This window comes from Rhododendron vialii, chromosome 1a (genome assembly GCF_030253575.1).
Source record: "Rhododendron vialii isolate Sample 1 chromosome 1a, ASM3025357v1".
Classification (NCBI taxonomy): Eukaryota; Viridiplantae; Streptophyta; class Magnoliopsida; order Ericales; family Ericaceae; genus Rhododendron; species Rhododendron vialii.
Genome location: NC_080557.1, coordinates 17,016,237 through 17,043,675, shown reverse-complemented (window position 1 = coordinate 17,043,675; position 27,439 = coordinate 17,016,237). Strand labels below are relative to the sequence as shown.

Below are 27,439 nucleotides of genomic sequence, written 5' to 3'. Positions count from 1 at the left end.
TGTACATAAAAATCTGCACCATAAACTACAGTAGAGTAAAATTCAGCAATAACAAACGACTTGGGCAGGCAGGCAAAACATGCTATTAGGCAATAACATCTACTTTGATTTCTGCAAAAAAATTGAGCTACAGAAGATCAATGGTGTGGGCTTACAGGGCTTAAGTGGTAAGAGTGGAAGCATTTGGCCCTAAGATACATAACCCTGAATTTTTTACTCAGAACCTCATCTTCGCCACTGATACACCAAAAACTAAAGCTTACACAATCTGAGAAGATGGGGTTAATTCTACACAAACTGTTAAGAGCTACAATGATCGCACAGTTGGCATAGAAGCATCGGAGCCTGAACCTATTTCAGGTCCCTCCCTGAGGCTATGAAGTTTAGATGAGCAAAGTCTTTTATAAGATTACTACTCCTCTGCTTTACTTTCTTCATTTGAAAAGCTTTCATGTGCCATGCCATTTTTGTCATCAGTTTCAACATCCATATTAGCTGCTACATTTGAATGGCCCTCTAGCGGAAAATCATCCCCATTTCCATTTGCAAGAGTTCGCTTCTGTGGTATATCATCCAACCTTCCCTCAGGTTGCACATCTTCCGGTGCACCAATTGCCAAAGAAAGTTTACCAGCATCCATGGAATCGGAATTGTGCCGTGGGCCCAAAACCTGCAGGTCATTTTGCTCAGAAGCACCCATTTGTGGAGCCACCTGTCCCAAGTATGCCGGAAACTGATTGCTCATCATCTGGGCCTGAATAAGGAGGGAGTGGATTATTACTGAGCTGCCCGTATAATTAAAGCATAAATCAAATTGTAGTCCTAAACAAGGCATCCATTCAAGTTTTCATCCCTCACATCATCGTGGGTTAAATTTTCATCCTATGATTGTATAAATTCAAGTTTCCATCCCTGACATCATCATTGATTAAATTTTCATCCTAAGATTGTATGAATATCATATTTTATCCTTACTATCAGATTCATATGTAGATAAGTATTCCATATATAAGATGCAGTTACTGCTCTGTATCCATTGTATGATTAGGATAATGGATAGATTATTGATTTGAATTTTGGAGGTTTTAAAATTCAAGATAAATTGTTCCCTTATAAACATTTGAGTAGCTGTATATCATCTCAACATATATATATGTATCACCCTAACCATTCTCATACCTAGATGATTACAAGAAGTTGGTGAAATATCTTCAAGGTGAGTAATCATTTTGCACATATTTCTGTCAAATGATGTTGCTGTGTGAGGACATTTACGTGCATAATCTCTTGATGAGTTATCGTTTCTCAAATATGTTCATATGATCGTATCATATGCGAATCCTGAATAGAGCTTTGATAAATTTATCTGAAATCTTTATGTTGTGGTGAATATGATAAACTTTATCATATTTTCTCTATAGTTTTCTGACTATGTACCATATTTTTTTCTTGATGCATTAGTTTCGACAGTCAAATGGTATGTTTATGTTGTGCTGAATTTAACATATTATCTTGTTATGGTAACTTTTTGTTAAGATAAAATTAACATATAAGTACAACAGTTAATGTAGAAGAGAACCACTCCTAATTTGTAGGAATTCAGTGCTTAGAAACATTGGAGGCGCATAAATCAGGGAGTTTGTTAGGAACTGATTGTGGTAACTGAAGAAATGAAAAAAAGTGGGTTGTGCTCCAATATGGGTATTATAGGGTTTATTTGAAATTCAGGACTACAAGATAACTTACTCTTTCAACTGGGATAAAATCTTAAGAAAATAAGTAAATCAACCCATGCAATAACAGCTGAGAGTAGAGCTGCTGATGCAGGTGGCATTCAAAATAATATGTACCTTTCATAAAAAACTAGTAACTGGGGGAAGAACGAATTGGATAAATAAGTAACGCAGCAAGACCTACAACAAAATGGCTCTATACAAGAAATTGATCTAAAGAAGGGTTGCATTCCTTCAATAACCAACTATACAAACTACTAACAAAAGTACTTTTAAATGTATTCAACCGATTCTCCATTCTGAGTACACTCCCGATTCAGTATCCACCTTCTTGAAAACCCTCCTAACCCACACCACCAAGATTCCATCCGCAATGCCTGTGTCATCTAAATGAAGCCAGTCTACCCATCTCCCTACCCAAATGTTCCTCACCATCTCAGTGCTGTTTTATGAAGGCATATCTCGTCCACTTTCCACTCATTAAAATAAACCATAACCACCACATTTTTAAACCCCCCACATTCAAACCCCTCGTATTCCAGGAAATGTTTTTAAACATCATAAGAGGGTTAATTCCTTCCTCACCCTTAAAACCCTCCTCGTTCTTGCACCCATCATAATTTGAAAGAACATTGCAATTCTTAATTCTCTCACCCCCTTGTTTCTTTACCCTCACCTTATCGGCTTTCTCCTGACCCCCCACACTATTATTCCCCATATCAGAAAACAATTGCATGGCCCTGTCTTCGAAAGCATTGTAAGATACACCCTGAAAAGTGCCAAAGCTGCTAATTTTTTTTCTTCAACACCCATCCTTCGGTCTCCGTTCCAGGTTCTCCTGTAGAACCATACCATCCATTACTCCACTGCTCTCACAGACAACTGAGAGCTGTATCTATCAATTAAACTATAAAGTTGCATCTATTTTCAGAGAACCAGATCTTCATTCTATATACTTCTTTTTCGTGTTTAGCAAATTTCATTTTTCTTTGCTCTAGAACTAGATACTTGTGGTTGTGAGTTGTAGACAAACTTCATAATGTCTAGTCACAGCCTATGCCTTGACTTGTAGAAGAAACTAATTGGTCAGCCACCTTATAAAACAAATTCACAATTTAACCTTGGGATTGTGTTAACAATTGAATGAGACTGACTCATATCTCAACAATGAACATTCATGTCTGCGCAGCAAATTTCAAATTTTGAAGTTCTCCATCAAATTCACCTCAAGTTCATCTTCCGACTTGCTGGTGTAAAAAGTCGTAAAACACTAGGAGTCAAGGACTACAATCTCATTCCCAGATGATAAAATCAACTGTCGAAACCCAAAACAACTTGAGCAAGACAAGAAAGGTCAGGCAAAATCAACTGTCAAAAGTGAATAAACCTCGATCAAATTCTCTTGTTTTTGGAACCTCAAAGCATCTTGCTACCACTCCAAAAGAGGAACAGCCGTGACAATACAATATCACATGCATCAACTTCGACGACAAAATGTCGAAACCAGATTTATGAAAAAGATGATGGGTATAAACCAGATGAAAATACTATCACTGTTCAATCGTGGCGATTGTGATATTGAGAGACAGACTGAAGTTCTCTCCACATTCCATGGAATACCATATAGAAAAAGAAGCAAGTGCTTCAGATAAGAAGGTTCATTGGTCAGTAGATTCGTAGAAGTCCATGGATTGTTTTATAGTGCCGAATGATTAACCACTCAAGTCAAAAGTTGATCAATCAAATTACCTAAATCTACAACTGCAAAAAGAAGAACCCTACAGAACCTTGCACATAGGAAGCATACCCTGCAATCCACAGCGAAATCCTGAACAATGAAATAAACTTAGGATACCTGATGGATTTTGTAATTGACAATGGTCTCCATTTCTTCAATGCCGCTCACCAGATGGATTGGTCCGGTGTCTTCAACATGACGATCCGTAAATTGTGTTGCCTCAGCCATGTTCAAGGCCAGGAGATCAGGTCTCTGGAGCAGAAGTTGAAAAGTGGGCTGAAGTTCGTAACACTGTTCAAACAGAGAACGGCGACAAAAAACATAGAGTCCAAGTCGAGCACGTGACATGGCAACAACCAATCTTCTAACATCACGAAGGTGGCCCACAAACCGAGTACGCACAAGAGATAACAAAATAAAATCATTCTGCTGGCCTTGGAACTTATCAACTGTGGTAACCTATTAAAACATAACAGAACAGACATCAATAAAAGCAATCCCACGTTTATTTAATGAGTATGAGAGATTAACAAATCCAGAGGGATGCATAGGAGGCTGTATCAACTGTGGTAACCTATTAAAACATAACAGAACAGACATCAATAAAAGCAATCCCACGTTTATTTAATGAGTATGAGAGATTAACAAATCCAGAGGGATGCATAGGAGGCTATACAGCCAGACTTCAATGGCCAACTGAACACCCAAATTTATTTATTTATTTATTTATTTGCTTAGAATACACGTAAAAATTATGGGCTAGCCTTTCTTTGAACAACCAACTCAAACAGCCCCTGATCCAACTTAAAGGAATGGGTCAAATCGGGAAGCAGAAGCAGGTAGGGTACCCCCTTTCATGGGCATGCTAATGGGACCCTCTACTACGTCTATAGAAATATCTGATTCTCTATCTCATGTGCTACAATGGCCAGGACAAAGGGTCGCAATCCCACGAGGGTTAGCTAACTCCAAAAGCCCGTCTGGCAGAACAAGGCGGTCTTGCCAGTACTCCCTTTCTTATCTTCCGAAAGGAGCTGAAGTAGCCATATTTGCAGCGCTTATGCCTGCAACAGAAAGAGCATTTGCGTATTCCTCTTATCGGTCCAGCAACCGACATGATGAGAGGTCTATTCTATGCTTTCATATCTTGTGTAATATGGTTCTTGCATCTCTATTGTTAACCTGTATCTTTGTAGTCAATACCGGTGGGAACGAGTAGACGTATTACTTCCACTACAGGCAGGGGGGTAAATATGACTCAAAATTTGGTTTTGCGAAAGATGAATTTCTCTTACTCGCCTAGAACATCAATGAACACCCAATTCCAATAGTCTTGAACACCTAACCCAAAATGAATTGAACACCCAACCCAAAACCAATTGAACACTCAATCACAACCCAATTACAGCCCATCAGTCCAGGTAATTCATATTTGCACACCTAATACATTACCTCAAAAAAAACTCACAATCATAATGAAAAAAGAATGAGAAAAAGAATCTATTGGTGTAAGTATTATGCTATGAATTCTCCCTCCATCTTTATTGTCGTGGTCTAAATGTGTTAATTTCGCATTCATGACAATAACTACTTTTTTTTTTACCTAGTTAGCTTAAAGAATTACGTTCAAAACTTTAAAAAAATTTAACTACATTGCAAAGCCCTGTTAACTACTCCATCCGTCCAGATTTAATAGTCTTTTTTTGGAGTTCGTGCCATTTTTCAAACTATTATATCTTGTAATTTATAATGTTTTATGTAATTTTGAAAACATTATCGTATAGAACTTGAGATCTACCAAACAAGATCCATGTTAGATATAAAATTCATTACCGATTTAAGATATAACTCATGTTTTATCCGGTTAGAATTGAACGAGGGACTATTAAATCCAGACGGAGGGAGTATTATAATATTCCTTCGAATTTAAGACTAAAAGAGAAAATCTCATCATGTCATCCTAAAAAACAACATATTTTTTAGAAGTTCAGCTCCAACATACTCGCTACAATTTCTTTCAAAAGGGATTTGGTAGATTAATACACCGGTTAAACGTTGGCACAAAATATGAAAACTCGTCTAGACTCTAGGACAACTATAAAATTTTACCCCCTCTATTCTCGAAACAATGTCTGCTAGACTACTACGCAATATCACAACTTTCAAAAAAATTCAATTTTTTAGTATATATTTTTAAGTACTCATTTCGCCTCGTAGTTAATTTTTTTAGAATAGAAGTTATGTTTTTTGACTGCACTATTTATAGGAATATATGAGATTTTGTACATATATTATTGGTTAAAAGATTAGCTAGTAGAGTTGAGGTAATTTCTGAACACCCTACTACAAATTCCTAGAGCTGCGACCGGGGATGTATACATTCCAAAGCCTCCAATTCCTATCAGCCTCATAAGGTGCAGACCAAATCATATTGTAGTCAAATTCTGACCTAAGTTTTGTGGTGGGTTTGTTTCGCATGTTTAATTAGCTCATGAGTGCCAAAATTTACCACCAAATCGCTCTCTAATTATTGACGAGGAACCTTTGCCCAGAGTAACAACTCGTATACAACAACATATAAGTCGTGACTTGTCCCTGAGGATGTTGCATTGGATAGCAATGGGGACTACTAAAGGTAGAAAATTAGGGAAGCGAATAGGAAAATAAAGAATGAAAATAAAATAACAAAAAAGTGGGCTGTCATAGAACTCTTAACTCCATTATATTTTGTATTCTGGATGCCACACTAGGGAAACTAGAGTCACAGCTTGAATTCAGAGTACCTCTATGGGAGCCTAACCAATACAGAACTATAAATGGTTGGGAAATATCAATACTGTCATATAGGCAAGTTTGAACGTCACTTACACAATCAACATTAGAGGCCTCTGTCCACAGGAATCTAGTAAATATCAAGGCAAAAAGAAAAAAATTGTCCCAACGTAACATACCTTGCTAGGAGGACCAATATAGTCATAAGGAAGACACCGTCTGGCAATAACATCACGGATCAAAAGTTTCTGTCCATTATAAGTTGTCAAGATGGATATCTTATTCGCAGGGTACCCTAATAAACGCATGTACATATAGACACTGACAATGTACTCAGCCTCCCCCACATTTTGGTAGAACCATGGAGAAGGGGCAGTCTCACCTCTGCCATGGTAATCAGGAACATTCACTAACTGATACTCATACGATAATCCACTATTTGCTCTATGGAAAATGGATTCCTCTTTCACAGATGGAAGATCACCCAGATCTCTATATCTCCAATTGTAAAGTCTGGCTATACTAGGCCTAGCTCTACCCTGGGCATTGAGCTCAATGTACGGGATTCCCAAACGGACGAACCTTGTGAACAAACTCTGATCCATATGGCTGTACTTTTGGAAAGCCATATTCTTCACAACAGGGGGCAACTGATGATGATCACCAATCAATATGCAGCGTTTAAGACGAGCATACCCATCTTCCTGCCTCTGGAGCAACATTGGGATAAAAGTTTCAATCTCTAAGATTTGGGCACTTTCTTCCATCAAGAGGTTGTCATACTTGAAGCCTAACTGAAGAAAATCCTTTCTTTTAAGAGCTGCATGGGTGCAAGTCATTGCCACAATCTTGGCCTGTTTGGTCATTAGGTAATTTGATCGATCAACTGTTGACTTGAGCAATTCAAATGCCCTGCATTCTTCAATTTCTTGGAACAGCCTTTTAAGATGACGAAAGCAACCCTCAGCTGCGCGCATGTCTTTCTCATAGGACTGGCCCGTAAAAATTGACTGAGGTGTATTGGAGAAGAACTCCTTAAAAGGAAAACGGTCCTGAACAAAGGTCGGTTTATCTTGATTTTTGGCACACGCATCCAGAAATAGCTCCCAGCGCGAGTAGACATGAAACAACCAAAAGTATCCAGCAGTTTCGCAAGTGTAACCAACATCCTCAGGCAGTTGAAGAGATCTTGCAAGCCTCTCTACTTCACTAAGCAGCTCTAACCGCCGAACAAGCATTGCATTGACACGACCTTGTCGACTGAAGTCAAGATCAGTTGCTAATTCTTGTTCACCTTGACCAAGTCGAAGAAGATAGCGAGCAGGAACATCCCTCTATCACAATCAATTGATGTGCATTAATAACAAGCAAGTTTATAACAACGTAAGACTTGAGAAAACGTGATTGCAAGAAATGGAAAAAAGCTGCAATACTTGTAAGAGACCCGCACAGTGAGGGGGGAAAACCCCATTTTTAACAAAAGAACATACCTGCATTATCTTCTCGAAAAGATCATTCAAAGCCTGATTTGAATGAGTAATTATCAACGTTCTCTGAGATGGACAGTTGTGGTAAAGTACATTCAGGATTTGCACAGCTGTATCAGTTTTCCCTGTACCAGGCGGACCAACAACCATCGTTAATCCGGGTTGAACGCCTGAGATGATTGCTCCAATCTGCATAGCAAGGGGGGGAATAAATGAAACAAGTCCCGGAAAAGGTGGAACAATGAAGGAAAACACTCAAAACAGTGTAAAACATCATAGTAAAACCACTTTTTTTTATATCTCAGGGTGTCCTGGCTAGCTTACACGCACCTCGACTAATCGCTTGGAGACCAATCCCAGCGGGTATGAACAGGAGGCCCATTTAAAGCTGAGTAAAGCTCAGAATGGACTGGCCCCACAAGAACTGATAGGAGCAAACTCCCAAGTGCATGGCCTAGACTACCAGATTCTATCAACTCTTGCGATGATAGTTAGGATGATAGGATGATAGTTGTTTCACTACCCTTAGAATGATAGTTTACTAAATACAGTGAAGTTTAAAGCAAACTACAGTAGTTTCACTACTTTAGGATGATGGTTTAATAAAAAATACCAGGACACAGAAGCTAAACAACACCGGGGAAAATAATTTAAAAAAAAAAAACACAGTACATTCAATAACCAAAAAATTAAGTCTGATATAGGTATTGTTATCTACAAAAGAAAGAAAAAGGTTGAAACCAACTTGGTGGAAGTATTATCCAGCACAAATCTCCATGTAGGGTTGCACCGCCTCGAAGAGAAACTGGATACAAAATACAACACAAGCCAGAAGACAAAATTGTGGTTTCAAGAATGATGAATGGCACGATTATAATCATATTCTACTGATTCTTGGGAGCGACAATTGAGTAGAGAGACAACACCAGAGTTGCTCTGAGACCCCTCAGTGCCGTCACACACTCCAGAAAAAAACAGCTCCTGGAACACAAAACCAGCTTCTCGGCATGACGGAGACAAATGGAGGAGAAGACAAAATATAAGTACCCTGAACTAGAAGATTTCCATTACCCCAAAAATAAGAATTCTGGGTCCAGGTGGCCTGGGGTCATGTTGGTGAGGATTATAATTCTACTTATTCATGGGAAAATTTGAGTTGAGAGAAAACACCAGAGTTGCCCTCATACCCCTCACACACTCCAGACAAACAACTCCTGAAATGTGAAACCAGCTTCTCGGCAAGGTGGAGACAAATGGAGCAAAACACAAAATAAAGTACCCTGAACTAGAAGCTTTCCATGACCCCACAACCACAAATGAGAATTCTAAGTCCAGGTGGTCTAGGGTCGAGTTTCAGAGCAGTCCATTTCCTAAGCTATCTACAATAACTTGGTATCATAGCTTTAAAGATGCTACCTTGTTTTCTAATATTTCAGAAAATTGATTCTTTAATACAATGGCGACAAACGAAGAATTAAGTCCAAACTTGGAAGCCTTGTCAAGAGACTGAAAGTATTTATTTTGTTGGTAAGTTGATTCATTCAAAAACACAGAAGCAATACAGGAGCAAAGGGGCATACACTACCTGTCCATGCCGTGTCCTCAATGTGTCCCCCTCCGAAAATTCAAATAAAATTTAATGGACATGCCACGTGGCATGTCCCCATACGTTTTCCAGTGTGTCCCCTGTGTGTCGGACACGGGTATGGCGACCACTAAGGAGTGTCTGTGCTTCATAGGGCATACGCAAGAATCAACCAACACCACACTCAAATCCTCACGACAGGACTAGCAAAATCACAATAAACATAGAAAATAATCCTAAGGATGTACACAAGATTGTAGACGTGAAATAAGTATTTTTCCAAGCACTTCGAAGACTGTAGACGTGATTCGAACACTGTTTGACTTGATTCGGTCCTTGTTCAACCAGATCTGGAGCTCAAATCTGCGAGTAACCTGCAATTTCTAGCACCAATCGAGTGATTGGGTACATTTTGAACCCCAGATCCGCTACTTCGAACCTATCACCACTGATTTTGGGCTCGAAAAATAGGGATTTGACTTTGAAATCGACTAATTTCACGAGGTTTGAACACTAGGTTGTACGAAAATCCTTCGTAGAAGACAGGATTCAGATTGCAGGTTTGTTTCGTCTTGGCTTACTTCGAATTTGCCACTGTTGTTGCAATATTGTTGCGATTAGTATCATACATGTTGCTTGCTTGTGATTTGAGGTTGTCTTGGGTACCGAGTTGACCGAGTTCAGATTGTCAGGTGTGATGGATTTGGTTTGTGATTGAGTTTGTCGCTGGATTCTGACTGAATTTTGGTTGATTTGGCTGAACAATTGTGCTAAGTTGACTGAGTTGGGTACTAGTGAACTGACTGGGTTTGATTGAAACAAATGGCTCAAAGAGGTAGAGGACAAGGAGTTAGCGGTAGAGGATTTAGTGTGAACAATGGTGAAGGATTGAAGGTCATTCCACAACGCGGAATGCAAAATGATTGCAATTCAAAAGGTAATCGGAATGAGATTAAAGAGCTAAGTAAAGAAGTAACTACCTTGGTTGGAAAGGTGCGGCGTTTGCAACTTCGGACCAAAGGTATGGATTCTTCCAACTATAAATGCGTTCCATTTGAGAATTGTTTTGGTGCTCCGCATTGGTGTAGAGCGTGTTTGAACAACATTGAGGTTGGACTTCCCATGTTTGATGGAAGCTTCACTCTTAAGGAGTGTTTTGATTGGTTGAATACTCTTGAGAGAGTATTTGAATGCTATGTGCTCTCGGAAGAAATGAAAGTTAAGTAGTTTCTAAACACCTTCGAAGAAGAGTCTCCAATTGGTGGGAACAATTACAAGATAGTAGGCAAAGGAGAGGTAAGGGAAAGATTAGAGAGAGGAAGAAGATAAAGAAAACGTTCAAGGAACAATTCTTACCTTTCCCTCACTTTGCCAATGTTGGTTCTTTGACTAATGTTGCGTATAGGACTTGTGGGAAGTCTTTTGGGATTGGAGTACAAAGCACAGTTGATAGGTGCTGTCCCAATACAAAATCAGCCTTTATTTGACACTTTGAAGGCTAGAAATTCTTCTACAAATGAGAAACTTGAATGCTTCAAGCAAGGGAAATCTAGTTTCAAGTTAGAGGTTGGTGAAAATGCTTATGAGAATCAAAGTAATGCCCTTTTTGTTGAGGAGAAGATGAACTTCAATCCAGATGTGTTTGATGATGAGATGAAACACGGTTATTTCGACGATGCTCCCATCTTTGATGAATATCCTAATGACGAACTTGAGGGTGTTCTTGAAGATGATTGTGTCTTTGAGGTTGAAGATGAGTTTGCAGATTTGCCTATCTTTGTTGAATCTCAAAATGAGGACTTCGGAGGTGAATTTGAAGATGTGCCCGTCTTTGATGAGTTTGGTGTTGATAATGAAGAGGGAATGCTTATTGATATGCTCAAGGAAAGTTTCCTTAGGCCTATGCAAGATGGAGATGAACTTTTGGAGGAGGGTTATGGAGAAGAGGGAAGCCGTGACCTTGAGATTGAATATTGCTCTCAAGAATTGAGTTTCAAGCTGCCTTTGGTACACGACACTCAACTTGAAGAGTATGGGAATGATATGGAAGCTCCACTATTTGATGAAGAGTTGGTTGAACCAAAGGTCGAGGGTTTGCTTCCAAGTGTTGCCTCATGGGGTGCCCCAATTGCAACATGTTCAAGTTTGTGGTACATTGGTCCCCAAGTCAACACTTCTCTCCACAACATCCCCTGGACTTCACCAAAAGAAGCGGAAGCACTCATGGGACAATTTGAAGACCCCTTGGGTATGGTGTTCGCTCGAGCGAGTCTTGGGTATGATGTGGTGCAAGTTCTTAATCCTTCGAATGATGATTGGTCAAAGTATATTTTGGGAGTATGTGTTCGGAGATCTTTTGATGATGTTTTGCTTTACTGAAGACATGCCAAATGGATTGCTTATTCACACCTAAGTATAGCAGCGGTGTATGTATAAAGAAGAAGCTCATATTGAAGATTGGTTTTGTAACTTGTGTTGAGGGTGATGTGTTGATCAAGGAATGCAGTCACATGTCTAATTCGGAGCTGCATGATAATCACTCATATGTTTTCTTTATTTAGAATTAAGGGTCCTTATGTCATTTTAGTGTCTTTAGGGTTAGTAGAGTCTTGAGTCTATAAATAGGTGAGTTGTTCTTTCATTTGGGAGCTTTTGATTATTAAGAATATTGAATATATTGATTGAGACATAGTTTCTCTCTCTACCCTTTGTAAACCCCCCTTGAATGGGATTTTGCCCCTTCCTTTGAATCTTTGATTCCTTTGGTATTTTGGTTTGCATCAATATCCTCACCCAAACTTGAGGCCTGAAGTCTGAAGAATCAGTTGCTTCTCTCCCTCCAAATGGGTATATGGTTGCAGCAAGAGATAACTTATTAACTGTATGCCCCAGGTTCTTACCACCCTAATTTTTTCTAGCCCATTCTACTGCTCATCCAAGCTACTAGATTGTCTGGCAGATTCATTTTTCCTCAAAAAACCCAGATAGAAGAGTAACGGCAAGTACAGAATAAGTGGTGAATAGATTCACTATGCTGGTTGCAAAGGACACAGCCATCGTCAGTGGTAATCCCAGACTCGAGGCTTGTCTTTTCTTGAGAGCCCACCCAAAACTGCCAATCCATAGAATGACAACCCATCTAGGTACCTCATGAGTGAACCAATGATATTCTTCCAAGGGACTTCAGACATAGTCTCCCTAATAGCTTCCCAAGCTCATTAAAGAGAGAACTGGCTATTGGAGATTAAGATCCATGTCACAACATCCTTCTTTATAGGCCATTCTCAATTATTTTAAAACATAATGGAGGCAACCTTAGCATTCAAAGTTCTCCCAGGATTGTAAATAATTATGTCCCACGTCCTTTGTGCCGTGAGTATGCCACTTTGTCAGATCACAAAACTGCTTTCAAACAATTGAAAATGTCTCTAATTTTCAGAATCTTTCTCTCTATTATTCCAGAAGGTCAAAGGGGAAAGTTCGGATATCTGAAATGCTCTGATTTTTAAGCACAAAAGTATGGATCCACTTCACTCAAAGTGTATCAGCCTTGTTGCAAATAATACATAAGTGCGTACACATAGAAGCTTTATTCAAAGCAGTAAACTTTCTAAAGCCCAAACCACCTTCATCTTTAGGAGTACAGACAGTGAACATTTTAAATCTGGAGAAATATTGAGCTTTAACAAGCAGAAATAGGTACGCGGAAATGAGATCCCCTTGCCTTAAGCCCCTCTTCCCAGCAAAATATCCTTCAGAAATCGATGACGATAGAGAACATGACTGTAGTCGCATATTGTTTATTGATTGAATCTATCCGAATAGGCGATATGCACATAATTGAGTGTCTCTGATCACAAAAGAACTCAGTAGTACATCTGTGTTCTTTTTGTGCACATCTCTTTTGGCCCTATGTCATCGGAGTGCATTATAGACAACAAGCTTACAGAATAAATTCTAACCCATTTTTAGGGAGACAGAATTATCCACTAAATCTGCATAATATTTCCATTCGAACAAACACTGAGAAAAGACTGAACAGATTCTGTAAACAACGGAGAGCAAGACAGTCATTTCTGGTGATAAACTAGCCTTAGATTTCCAAAATATGACAACACAAACGGCAAACTAAAAGGGATAAGGAATAAGAAACCATGCAGGTGAAGAAACAAGAAAAACCAAAGCAAGGAAAATAAATCATTATATCATTAACTGAGAGTTGCCAATTACCTGGGTCGGTGTAAATCTAACTGAATTCTGCTTTGGCTGGTCCTGCGGATATGGACCTGGATCAGGAGGAACATAAGCCTCGACAATGAGTTGTTCTCTCTCAGAACTCGCATCCACCAAGTTAGCATCATTAACTGAAGTTATGGCAGACTTATCATTGCCAGCAAGAGCATGCGTATTCCCTTTTAGATTCTTGGGAAGCCTAATTCGAAAAGGGGGCTTTGGATGCAAATTTTTTGTGCCATCAGAATTTGTAAAACAAACCTAAACCAACAAAAATTAACAAGTCAAACACAAAACAGCTAAAAATAACCGATAAAGTTCCATCGCACTAATAAAGGCAATACCAACCTGATAATCCGAAAAACTCTCTCTAACATGATCAACGTCAAGGAATGTATCTTTGAAATCCACTGCTTCTAGAAGATCGGGCATGTTAATCCATTGTGCTGCAGAAGGATTTCCATATCCCAAAAATATGTCATGCAACCAATCAGGAACGATACAAGATTCATTCATTAAATCTCTTATGGATTCTAAAATTGCTTTGAAATTGTTTTCCTTAGGCTTCCTCCTCATCAGTACATTGAAGGTACTATATACATCTTCTCTGCCTTTCTCTGCTATATCAGTGCAATCCATATGGTATTGGGCGGTATCCAGAGCAACAGTCACAGTTCTCAGTTCACCTTTTGGAGGCTTCCATTCATCCCGTTTAATTCTCCCGGTGAAATCATTCATGAGAGTTCCCTCCTCGTCTCGCATCTCAATAATTTCACATCCACGTACATATTGAAGACCAAGCTTTTGTGGCACGGTTGCTTTTGCAGCTTCATCTGCACTTAGAGGCTCAAATGAAGGACGGATAGAAAGAAGAAAGAGTACATCGTGCTCTTTAAGGCCATTCCACTCCGATCTTATTTGTGCTCTGTAACTGGAAATGCTGAAAGTAACCTCTGCTGTCACAGATGACGGCTTTACTTCTCCAATATTAGGCTGTTTTACCTCAGTAACCTTAAATTCCCTTATAGGTACAGCCATTCTAGACCAACCACGGAAAGCAGTTTCTCCCTCATTACTAATATGGGCAAGGAGGTGTGGCACAGCTTCCTGGATGTCTTCACGGATCTCATATGTCGATTCAAGACGGAAGAGGTTGAAATTCCTAAGAAGATAATCATGAAGTGTCAAGAACTGCAAGTTAAGTTTTGGGAGTGCCAGACACCCTTCCCCAGTGTAATTGATGCTAGGAACAACGCTTTCATCCCACATTATCTGCTCATTAGGGTACAAGGGAAGAGCATTTATGGACTCCTTCTGCGATTGTTGTTTCTCAAAAAATGAAACCATAACTTCAACAAGAAAATCAACTCTTTCGGACCATGGATCCGCCTTCGAAACCAGTTTGAGCTGAAGAAGCAAAAGCACAATGCTTTCTTAGTATCAAAATAATATAATATTCGCGTTAAAATCATGGCACTTCCATATGCACGCAAGAGTGAGGGAAGACACTTATGAGTAAAGCAAAAGTCAAGTAGATTACATACCTATTTGGTGCAAAAACAGAGAAGATTGAAACTAATTCGAAGATAAGTAGATAACCACACAAACAACATGGTAATGCTAACGTTTCAGTGAGTAAGCCCACTAAAAGCTAACATGTCAGACTCATGGTGGCATTTCCCTCCGTATTGTTGTTGTTGTGGTTGTGTGTGACCTTGTTTCTTTTCAGCACTACTAGGACCTGGAGTGTGAATTAGCGCATCTCACCGTATTGTCACCTTGAATGGACAAAATATCCCTGTTTCTTTCACTACTACTAGGAGCCAAGGTTGTGAATACCGTTCCGTACAGGCCGGTACGTACCGGATTGACAAGTAAATGGTACCATGACCCCCCAATCCCGTCCCAGTCTCAATACCGGGCCTTACAGGTAGGTACCGGTCATTCCGTCAAATACCGGCCGAGATGATCTTACCGGTGATTCCGGCTGGTATTCTGCAAAACAGAGAGAAAAAGAAGAAAATAGAGAAATGTAGGGGAAAGAGAGAAAAAGAAGACCGGAGCAACATTTGACTCCTCTTGGTCTTCTCCGGCGTAATCTTGCAGCTGATCGATCTATCTTCACTGTGGGTGAACTGGTGAATTCTCCACACCACCGTGTGTGAACTGGTGAAGTCTTCTTGAAAGCTTAACCTCTGTTTTTCTGTACGTTTATCTCAGTTTGGGGAAGATAAACATCACCCCTTTGAAAGTGGAATATTAAAAAAAAATGTGGAATAGTTGCATTGGCAAGTTGGAACGTGCATTTATCTTTTGGAGATAAGTGTGTGCATTTAGAGAGAGAGAGAGAGAGAGAGAGAGAGAGAGAGAAGGAAGTGTGTTTGAAAACCAGTGGTTTTTGAGCCCACCGTTCAGGAATAATGAGCATTGTAATTGGATAATGAGCATCATCTACCACACGTGGTAAGAGAGAAAGCTATATTGATTATTAAAAGTAAATGTTAACTGAATTTTTTTAAATTGTAATAGTCCAATAGGACTTTATGTAAGGGAAAAACAAGGTCATGACTAAATGTATATATTTTATATTTTTAACAATCAATCCAAAACGGTACCCAGTAACATACCGATACCGGTATGTACCATGTCTGAAACGGTATTCAGAACCTTGCTAGGAGCTGGAGTGTATATTAGCTCAACCTAACCGTGTTGTTCTTTTCTGCAATGTGAGAACATTTTCACCTCAAGGGGACAAAACATCTTGATTTAGTGTGTAGAAAACACAAAAGAGATGAGTACTTTGTCTTTGGAATAATGAGAATATCAGACCATTTAGTACATTGAACGGTTTCCTTTTGAACAAATAATGCATCAAAGTAACTCAGCAATGGACTATACCTGAATTAATTAGTCACATAACCCTTACAAGGAAAATGATCGAAGATGCAATTAGAACTTTACAGGGAATATATTCGATATACTATAAAGGTAGATAAAACACAATTGCATTCACACACACAATACCAAGCAATGATCCCATTTCTAGATAGTTTATCCCTGAAAGCAAACAGCCAATAAATCAATCAGCTAACCTTGCAGCAGACTAGGTCCCTCAGCTCTTCAGGTGAAAGCACAGATAATTTCTTTGACAGATCAGAGCGCCTGTTAATCGCGCCAATATTAGCCAATGCAAGTTCCCGCAGCTACAAAGGCAAGGGATTGTTGAGATAAGATTAGAGCAAGTGAAAACACAAATTTATTACACTTCAAAATCATGAACATTTGCCTAAAGAGACAGCAGCAATCATATATTTCTCATCATAAACCAAACCTTGGGAATCTTCTTATATGCAAGAAGTTGAAAAGCCTGAAGCCGGTTATAATGAGACTGAAGCACCTCATCATCGGTCATTTGTCTCCCTAAACGATCATCAATCTCAAAACGTTCATAGAATTGCAGCAAGTTAACCAATTGTGCAAAGAGTTTCCCCTTTTCATGTCTATATAGAACACTTAAATGACATTTGGAGACAACAGCTACATCAGCAACAAGTGGCTTTAAAACCCTGCGACAGCACCAACAAGTTTAATGGAGGAATACCACAAAGCATAAGAAGGAAGCCTGAAAAGAAAATTTAAAGTTCAAGTGCATTAAAGCCAGTGACATTTGGCAACAATACCAACCAGTTATAGGTCACAACATGGAGATGCATATTTCCACATCCACGTAGGGTTCATTGAATCATTGGTAAGAAAGATAAGAATATATGAATAAAGCACAATGGCAGTCATTCCAATGTAAATACTATACATTTAAATATCATCATTCTGGCAAATATATTAGCACAGTAGCAACTTTACCATTAAGCAAATCCCCCTAGGGTAGAGTAAATAACTAACGTATCAATTGTAATGTCCAAGCTTACTTTGAAAGAACGAAAGAATTGCAAAGTCACTGAGCAAAAGAAAAAATGAAAGAGCGAATGGAAGAATTGAAAACTCTACTGTTTGCTCTAAGTTTAGCATCCTTCATGATAAATGAACAGAGACCAAATAACCACGTAAGCCACAATTTGTAACTCTGATGCATACTAATATCTTCAAAGGCAGATAAATTGAAATGACCAAGCAGGATTATATACCAATTTGTTTGAGATAGCAAGAGCTAGGAGTAAGTGGTGTCCAATGCAGATGCGGTAGAGGGCAAAGGATGAAATGATGATCCCAATTCTCAAGTAAACATAGATATGGCAACATAAGTGAAAAGCTACAGCCTCAAACCAGTTGTAGGGAAAAATGAGAGCTTAGATGGTAAAGAAAAAGAATGTCAAAAATTTTGTCGTAAATAAGCATGTCTCAAGAAGTATGAGATGTCGTCCAATATTTTCTGTATCCCTGCTAAAGTGACAGAGAAGATTCCTTTGGATCAAGGTAGTGAACAAAGTGTATAGAATATTACTTTTCTAAAAGGAAAATATCCACATGAGTTGCATCTTATGTTTGAGCCATAGATAAGTTTCCCCCCTAAGCATACCAAGCGTGTCTCATTCTAGTTTTACATTTATAACAAAGTAGGAAAATACAGACGCATATCTGATGAGTGTCTGGGTCCAAAGTTTATTAGAGGTGAGTATGCTTCTTCGATAAGAGCAGTCCACTTTTCTGCGAAGGTTTAGCCTCGAATGGTTGTATGGTGTCTCCCGCAAAAACCATGTTTGTAGCAACTAGGACCATTCTCAATGATTTCATTTAGTTCTCATTCCTAGGGGAAACATGGAAGAGTTCAAGCAGTCAGGCAAGTACCTTTACCCTACAAGAAAGTCCCCTATTTGAAGTTAAATCTGAAGAAAAGGGAATTGAAAATGGAGAGAAGGTTCAGAAGGTGGATTTTTTTCTTTGTTGAAGGGACTGTTTTGTTGAAGACCCGCCATACTTGTCAATCATCTTATACAGTTACCACTCAAGTCTTCAATTACTGCCAGTACCAGATACTGTTTTCATAAATCTTCATATATACATTATCCTGTTCCCTCCACAAGTTTCCTGCACCACAAACTTCCCAGATTCTTCTAAATAGCGACTCTACACAACAGTATTATTAGTTCATCATGCCTTGAGGCCAATCCTTCGCATTAAAATAAGCTCCTTTGTGCTTGCAAACTCTACTCGCATTTTTAATTTCCAGTTTCCTAATTTCAGTTGTTAGACAATTCTTAAGAAACACTCACTTTTTGGCCACCAACCTTTATGTGGAACAAAATTCAGAAACCATACCTGATAGAAACATAACCTTCTACATTAGAAAGATGAAGTTTTCGGATATTACCCCTCATTCTATTTTATAAGCAATTTTCAAATGCTACTCCACCATATTGTCACAACTAAATACCAAATTAATTCCAAAAGACCTAGAAAAACCAATAAGGTACTTATCAGAAAAAGGAGGGGGCAGCCAAGGCATTCAAAATCGATTGATGGGAAACAAATAATTGCTGGACATGGGTTTACCTCCTTGTTGAGAGTTGACTCAAGAGATCGGTAAGAAATTCCATAAACCTCTCACAGTACAAAACGGAAGCATCATCAACTTCTTCAAATGGATTTACATCCATTGTATCACTACCACACTGATTATGTGGAAAAACATTTGAATCAAGTACCTGGATTGCAAAATTATCAACAAAAATTGTCAGATCTTGACTCACAAAAATGACATATCACAACGAACTTAATTAATCATACGTACCTCCAAAAACTCTTGAATGAGATTTCTCACAAACGTCACTTCAAGCGAAGTTGAGGGATCAAATAGCTCTCCTCGTTTGGTAGCTTCCCTAGCTTTTTTGGTAATCCTTTTCCATAACTTGAGCATATCTGGATTAAGGCAAAGCTCCATCTACCCTCGAGGAAAGTAAAAAATGAAAAAAGGCAAGTGTTGAAAAATAAGAACTCCTTTCTAAGACTAAAGAAAGAACCACAATAGACAATATCTCTTACCTGAAAACGACCATATGATAGACTGTGCCAGCACTGAGGACTTGCTAATCTTGAAATGTTATCACAGACAATTTCATCTCCCAAGCTCTGTCATACGAGGAGGTATGAAACGAAACAAACAATAAGTTTTCAGTTTACACCAGTCCATAAGTTCATCACAAAACAAAAGGAAGTACAATAAATACTAAATGGAACAAGAATCCACCATAGGCTGATTGAAACATACTTGTTCAATTTTACGGAAAGGAAGATTAATATTTAACAATTAGCATTTGAAATGTATCCTATCGCTCGCCGTAGAACTGAAGTCAAACTTATGAAATATTCAAATGGCACAACTTAGTGCAAGATGATGGTTAACAAGAAAGAAATATTTAACAATTAGCATTAGAAATCATGATCGCTGAGGAAGACTGGATCCTGTGTCTTCATCCATAATCGGGACAACACTCTTGTCGTTATCATGATCAACGTAGAACATATGTCAACTTGTGACAGATTCAAATGGCACAAGTCAGCATGAGATGATGGTTAACAGAAAAGAATACCGACAAGGACAACGAAAATCCACAATGACACCATTTGTAATAACTCCCAAGTTTAACTTTTCAAGGTACTATATGTGCGCCCACTGAATTTTGCGTAGGTTTAGAATGTTCTGTGACTTTTTCTTATGAGATCTCAGGACATGTGAGAATGAGCATAACAGGGACTCACTGCAAGGAAATTTAACAATTGTTGTACCAAGGAAAAAAACCATCAACTTAAGGAGCTGCTTATAGAGGCCTTGACGTACAAAACTCAAAACATTGGGGGGAATGAGCATACCTCTCCATTATTTTAAATGCCAAAAAAGACACATCAACTACATAATCTTTGTTTCAAGTCCATTAATAAAACATTAGGAAGAAATACGAGATTTCTTTCAAATTCAGAAACTCCCAAAGCACACTAGGAGTTAGGGAAGGACAAGTGGAAAATGACGAAATGCGTTTCCAAAATTTCTTAGGCATTCTTGAATTTCAGGATGCGAAGAGGCTCTTTGCCTGGAAATCAGATCTTTCGGGTACAAGGAACTGGCACGGGGTGTGGTGCACCACATACTCTATATTGTGGTACCTTAGGAGTAGGCTTCCATAGAGTAATGTATTTATATCAAGATAGCTTCCAATAAAATGGGTAAAACTTTCTACAAGTATCATGACCAATTTTTGTTATCATTTGTCTTGCTAGAGGTCCAAGATCTCTCTAATTTCTAGAGGAAAAAATTGAGGCCCACTGTTTATATACTTTTGATGGCATGCTGGGTCAACCAAGCACAGATTGGCCAGCTAGCAGATCACATCAGATGTGGGTTGTGTCTTGTGCACTAGGGAGAATGAATCACACGACCTCTTGTTTTTCGATTGCAGCTTCTCTTCTAAGATGTGGAACTATTGCTACAAAAATGAGGGTTCCAAGAATCTCCAAGGAAGTTCACAGAGGTTCTGGATTGCACATCGAAAAGGAGGAAGAGTAAGTCAACCAAAAGCTTAGGCAAAGGCTACCTTTCTCTGCATCTGAATATCACATACAGAGGGAGCTATGAAGCACGGATACTCTATTTTTGCCTGATACGCTCCGGATACATATCCGATACTTTTTTTTTAAAAGTATCCTGTTTTTAGAATTATTTTTTGGTATCCCGATACGTTTCAGATAAGCGCGGATACATGTTGGATACGCTCGGATACGTTTTGGATACAAGCAAGGGTAAATATGTTATTACTTAAAACATATGGGTTAAAATTGCAATTAGGACTATATTTTTCTTTTTCTCCCATCAACCGACACCAGAAACACACCGATGATTTCCTCTCTCTCGTCTCTCATCTCTCTCAGCAACCTTGTATCTCTCTCTCTCTCTCTCTCTCTCTCTCTCTCTCTCTCTCTCTCTCTCTCTCTCTCTCGCGTTGTGTGTATGTGTATATATATATATGTAACTATATATCTCTCCGCATGTGAAATGGTGAATTTGTGTAATGAAAAACTTTAATCATTAATGAAATTTTAAAGAATTACAAATCATATATACAATAGATTTTTTATTTACTTTTATATTCTATGTATCCCCCAACATATTGTATCCTTCTTTTTGGAAAAATCACGTATCCGCGTATCCGTGCTTCTTAGGGAGGGAGAGAAACAAAATAACTTTCCAACATAAAAGATGGATGAGGCTACTATTATTGAGAACATAGTTAGGGATATGAGGGCTTGTCTAGACAGAATGAAAAAAAGTCCCCTGCACATTAGAAAAATAGGAGACTGAATGAAGTCTGGGGACTGCATAGTGGTTCTTACTTCTTAGATAGCTGAGTCTGGGACTTGCATCCTGTTTCAGTTGGTTTTGGTCTCTTCATTCTGTTTTAGTGAGAGGCTAAGTGTAATGCTGGTAGTTTGGTAGAACTGGGGTCTTCTTGGTTTTTGATCAAGGTAAATGAAATTCATGCATGAAAGCTTGTTTTTTGATAAAGGTAAATGAAATTCATTCATGAAAGCCTAACAGCATTTAAAACAAACCCTAACCGAAAGACGGGGACAAAACTCTAGAAAACACCCCAACAGCCAAAGAGAAAAACATATATCAGCAAATTAAGAGAACCTATTCCATTCATCAGGCATCAGCCTCATGCTCTCAAACACACCTACTGCAAAGAAGACTGAAAATAAATTCAGCAATAGTGCCAATCAAACATGAAAGAATATAAGCCTCTAGGGTTTGTCCAGAATCAAATAAAGAAACGCTGAAGCATCAAATGGAATCCCACACCATGAGAAACAAATGAAACAAAAGCCCCCTTAGGCCAAGAATCCAAAACCACAGCACCGAGAACTTTGATATGTGTCAGCATGCTTTGATCTGTAGACCTCCAACCTCGAAACTCCAATCACCCAAACCCCACCTCCTTTAAGAGCCACATGATGAGGCAGCAGAGGACTAATCGAGGACTAGATATTAGTTGCTTATCTATCTTTGAAAAAAAATTATCCCCCAACCTCCCCCATAGTTTGACCAAAAACTGACATAAGATAAGGAACAAAGTAATTAAGACTAAAGTAACCACTAAAAAGTAACTACTAACAAATATAAAGCACCGAAAAATCTAAGGGAGTAAGGGGTCGTTGGAACTGTGTCGGGTACGTGGGGGACAGGGAGGGATACCTATGGGGACATGCAAAGTGACGAATCCATCAATGTTGGTCATATTTGAAATAAGGGACAACTCTATCTCTGAGACACGCTGAAGACACACATGGCTGAATTAAGACACATTCGGGGACACACATAAATACTTGTTTCAAGATCTGTAAATATAACAAACTTGTCAATTGTTCCTCAAGGACTAAGGATTAGGATCAGTTTTCTTTTCTTGCTTTTCTCTTCCCAGCCAAGTGTTTGTTTCCTTGTAGTTTGGTTGTCTATATATTATATTACTCTTACTATAAACTCAAGTAAATATGCATTTTATATCTGTCATGTCTTCTTCCCCACCCGTATCTTTAGTAGCAGGATCCTTCTAAAATGGATGCGCTCCCTAGAGGGGAGCTCGAATCGGTGCTCCCAAGATGGGAGCTTGACGGGAGCTCGCTCCCCTCAAGATGGGATCTCGCTCCTAACTAAGATGGGAGATTATAAGTTAAGGCAGTTATTCTCTAACTTTTAAGGGAGTTATGCCATTGTGGAAATAAGAATATGAGAATCATATTAGTCAAGAAGTTTTGCAAATAGAGACTATATAACTTCCAATAAATACACTTTAAAATCGGGAAAATTTTCAGTTAAGTATCACTTTTCCTTTAATGGTTAAGTATTTAAAGATATTTATATACATATTTTTATATAATCTATATACGCTCCTTAGCGCTCCCAACCTTAGGAGCTTCTAGGTGCCTCCGCACCCCCGCCCCCGCTTTGTGCTACCAAGGGGCCCATATCACATCTCTGTGTCCCATTTTTAAGAATTGCCCCATCTAGTGTCCATATCTATGTTTGTGATCGAATCCATGTCTATGACTTCATCGGTACTACTAAGGCAAAATCAAATTACAAGCTATGTTGGTTGGGACGTTCAATAAATGTCAAACTATTTTACCCCCAACTATGCATGTCAAACGCATCTTCTACACTCCTACCAAAAGTATTGAGAGCCCGAAAAGGGGATTTCACACACTTATGAGAGTTCAAGTAACACAACACATATTTGTTGAGTCTATGTCACTTTAGAACTCTAGCTTCGAGAAGCATATGGTAAATAAAGTCCCATAGACTTTGAGCAACCATAGTAAATACAAAAACTACTTTGAAGTAAAACTTTAAATGGCCCGAACAGCAATGCCGAAAGGGGGAGAAAGGAAGGAAGAAGACCCTCTCTTGAGCTGAATCCATGCCAAGGTTTATCCCTTGCAGTCATTTAAGTGATAGAGACTATGTGAAACTATTGGAAAACAATAATCATGTATATAACTATTTCTGAGAACCAAAATACAAGTGTCTCAATCATATGGTACCAATTGCATACCTGAAAGGCATTGATCATGAAAAGCAGGTAATTCGTCTTCTCAGCAATAGTTAAGCTTCTTCCCTAAACCCACATAAAAAATGTCAATTTATGAAACAAAAGTTCCACTATAATCAATTGCTCCATTAGACAGTCAATTGGTACAACTGGGGACAAAGCTAATTGAAATTAAAGTGTGTGCCATTGTCTCCACCGAGAGAGGTAGAAAAGGAAATTCATGACAAGGTTGGGTTCAAGAAGTTTCACAAGGTATCATCAATGAAAAGACATAATGAAGCGGAGAGAAGAAAAAAAAATTGAGAACCCCGCTAAACAAGACATTCAGTTCAATTAATAAACTCCTATGCTGATTTGACAATCTCACAGTAGAGAAATGGGAAATCTATGTTTTCCTAAAATTCATTTTGAGAAGTTGGGAGTTCAGCTGCAGAACATGATGATGTCTTTTTTTTTCAAGTTGCAACCATAATTTAATCTAACCCATAATTGGAAAGCCACGTGAATACTTTTCACCTACAATTACTGTGCTCCCATAAATCTCAGCACCATACAGCTAAATAAAATGCTTGAAACCAAACAAGAAAGATAAGATAGTCGAACGAAAAATATCAGCCAAGAAAGGGTGCATACCTCTTTAAGCCGAAAAACCCTCTCCAGGAATGCCTTGAACATATCTTTCTTATCATAAAAACAAATCCAAGCAGCCACATTCTCTCGAAACTGGAAATTCAAAAAAATTTAACTCACAAAAGTAATTGGCTTAGCACTTAAAAAAAATGTCACAAATTGTGCTCACATTCTCAATCTCCACAATACCGACTTTGCTTGCAAAGAAAAGAGAATTGCATCCTTAAGCTCCAATAAATAAATAAACTTGTTCCATGAAATGATGTTATGTGAGTTTGGATATCTTATGCTGCAAAATTCCTCAAATCTGTGGTTCTTGGTCTTCTCTGCAACTAACTGACAAGACTCCAGTTGGTTGCTGAGGGAAAACTAAATAACGAGAGCCAACTTGAAATATTACAACTCTTTTCAATCTTTGAATCATGTCAAACATGCACCCCTGGGTATCTAGTCTAAAATTAGAAAATTAACATCATGCATTCACATCCTCGTCATTAACATCAAACTCCTAACCCCTACGCTTTACATCCCAATTCTTACCAGTGATTTTTGATATCCTCCTAACAAGTCAAGATGACTTTCCAATTATTTGTTTCTCTGAGGCCAAACTGCATCGTGGATAGAACCAACCAATTCTTTTGCTATTAACCACTCGACAACGTGAAGCATCAAAATTTAACCTCACCTAATATTTATATCCCAATTCTTACCAGCGATTTTTTTGATATCATCCTAACAAGTCAAGAGGACTTTCCATTTATTTGTTTCTTTGATGCAAAACTGCATTGTGGGTAGACCAAACCATATCTTTAGCTATTATCCTCATTCTCCCAATAACCAAGCAATTCAAAATAGTTCACCTACTCTCTCCAAGTTTCCTACCTCTTACCCCAAAGCCAAACCATCGCAAGTAGCGGTAATAAACGAGTTGAACGAACCGGGCAGTTAGTTGTTCAATAAGGCCAACCAACTGAGTAGTAGCTTGTTCGAGCTTGGTTTGAAAGCTTAGCTAACTTCAAAAACAAAAACAAAAAATATGTTAAGCTTGGTTTGTTTATGTATTGATCTTGAATGAGCTTTATCAAACAAACTCGAGCAGCTTGGTTCGTTTATCAGTCCTAGTGGCAAGTGTAGAAACTCATATTTTCATTGGCAAGCCAAACACAGGGAAAAAAAAAAAAACCCACATAAAATCAGCGCCGCGAAACTCGTGTACCTTCTCATTGATCATGAGAAGCATCGACATGACATGCTCGAACGACGCCGTCTCCGGGTCGAAATTTGGCCACAGGTAGTTCTCCAAGTACTGGCTGACCTCCAGGATCATCACCCTCTGCAGCGGCACCGTCTTCCGGCCGCCTCTCACCGCCAGCTCCGTCTCGTAAATCTCCTTCACTAGCTCCTCGCTGAACGGCGTCCCCTCCTCCCCCTCCCCGCCGCCCGCCCTGGAGGAGGACCAGTTCGCCGCCGCGATCTTGGTCAGCCGGTCCCGCTGGATCTCAACCAGCGTGATCGCGCTCGGCAGGTTCGACCCCGTCTGCGACTCCGGCGGCTTCTCCGCCGCCGGGTACTCCGCCACGCGGTGGCGCCTGAAGTCGTAGACCCCCGTTCCGTACACCTTCGTCATTGTTTGTTTCTCTCTCGCGCTGGAAGAGTTTAGAGTGAGGGGGGTTTCGCGGTGTGCTGTTTAGGTTGAATGTGGCAGTCGGTGATAACCCTAGCAGAGAAGAGAGTAGAGCTCTCGCTCACAACTGCATCGTAGTGTGTTTGCTTGGGTTTTGGGGTTTTTAATCTGATCCTTTGGCGGTTGAGGAGCAGAGTTGGGGGAAGGGAGGGGGGAAAAGAGAGAGGTTTTGGCATAAAAGGGCAAAGGATAAATTTTTTATATGGAGTACTGTATATTCGTTCGATTTTGACCTAAAATTTAATTTCGTCATTCACCTTTTAATTTGTAGATACAAATGCGTTGTGTTTGGACGGAAAAGACCAACATGTGATCCCTTCGGAGGGGTGGCAGTAAAATCATATGTTTATGCAAATAATTTTTCTACTAATATGAATTTTGTTTAATAGATTTCATGGACATCTTTTAAATGGTGAAAAAAAATTGAAAATTTATTTTTTCATTTTCGTTATATTTGAGTTTGAAATTAACTTCTTTTTGAAAAATAAGGTTTTTGGAGAAAGTGGAACGGAACCCATTCCCCTCCTCCTCCTCCTCCTCCCTAGCCCGTGCAAAAACACTACTTTGTAACACTAGCTCGTTTTTCATAAGATAAGTGGAGTCAAATTATTATTTTCATAAGATTTGGTTTTTGTATGGAGTAAATCTTTACTAGATTTGTGTTATACTTGTTTAAGTTATTTAGGCCTATTTTGACAAAAATAAGTTACTTGGTTTATTTTTTTGTTTTTATTTAAAAAAAATTGTATTTGTTAGTTTTGCATCAAATTTTTATAAATTATTGATTCATCTTGATGATAGGAATTGAAAAGTAGAAAATTATGATCGAAACTCATAATTTTTTGAATAAATACAAAAATAAGGCAAGTGACTTATTTTTGCCAAAATAGGTCTTACTTGACTCAAAACATTAAAATGTACGCATATGCCACCCGGTTCCAAAAAATAATTTTGTTCCCATACTGATGGATGTTGATTGGTACTTATCGGGACTCGAACTAGTTGATTTTTCACACAAACA

At 38.8% G+C, this 27,439-nt stretch overlaps 1 protein-coding gene across 1 annotated transcript; it reads right to left on the bottom strand.

Moving 5' to 3' along the window:
- Nucleotides 1-85: 85 nt before the first annotated feature.
- LOC131311286 (uncharacterized) lies at nt 86-26,575 on the bottom strand. The gene is made up of 14 exons (XM_058338708.1): nt 25,951-26,575; nt 24,738-24,827; nt 24,108-24,170; nt 19,546-19,632; nt 19,295-19,444; nt 19,057-19,208; nt 16,880-17,114; nt 16,641-16,751; nt 13,897-14,955; nt 13,546-13,809; nt 7,734-7,919; nt 6,423-7,577; nt 3,589-3,930; nt 86-754 (listed from the first exon to the last, which is right to left on the bottom strand). The coding sequence occupies exons 1-14, from the start codon at nt 26,359-26,361 to the stop codon at nt 413-415; spliced, it is 4,647 nt and encodes a 1,548-aa protein (XP_058194691.1). The 5' UTR covers nt 26,362-26,575; the 3' UTR covers nt 86-412.
- Nucleotides 26,576-27,439: the final 864 nt, after the last annotated feature.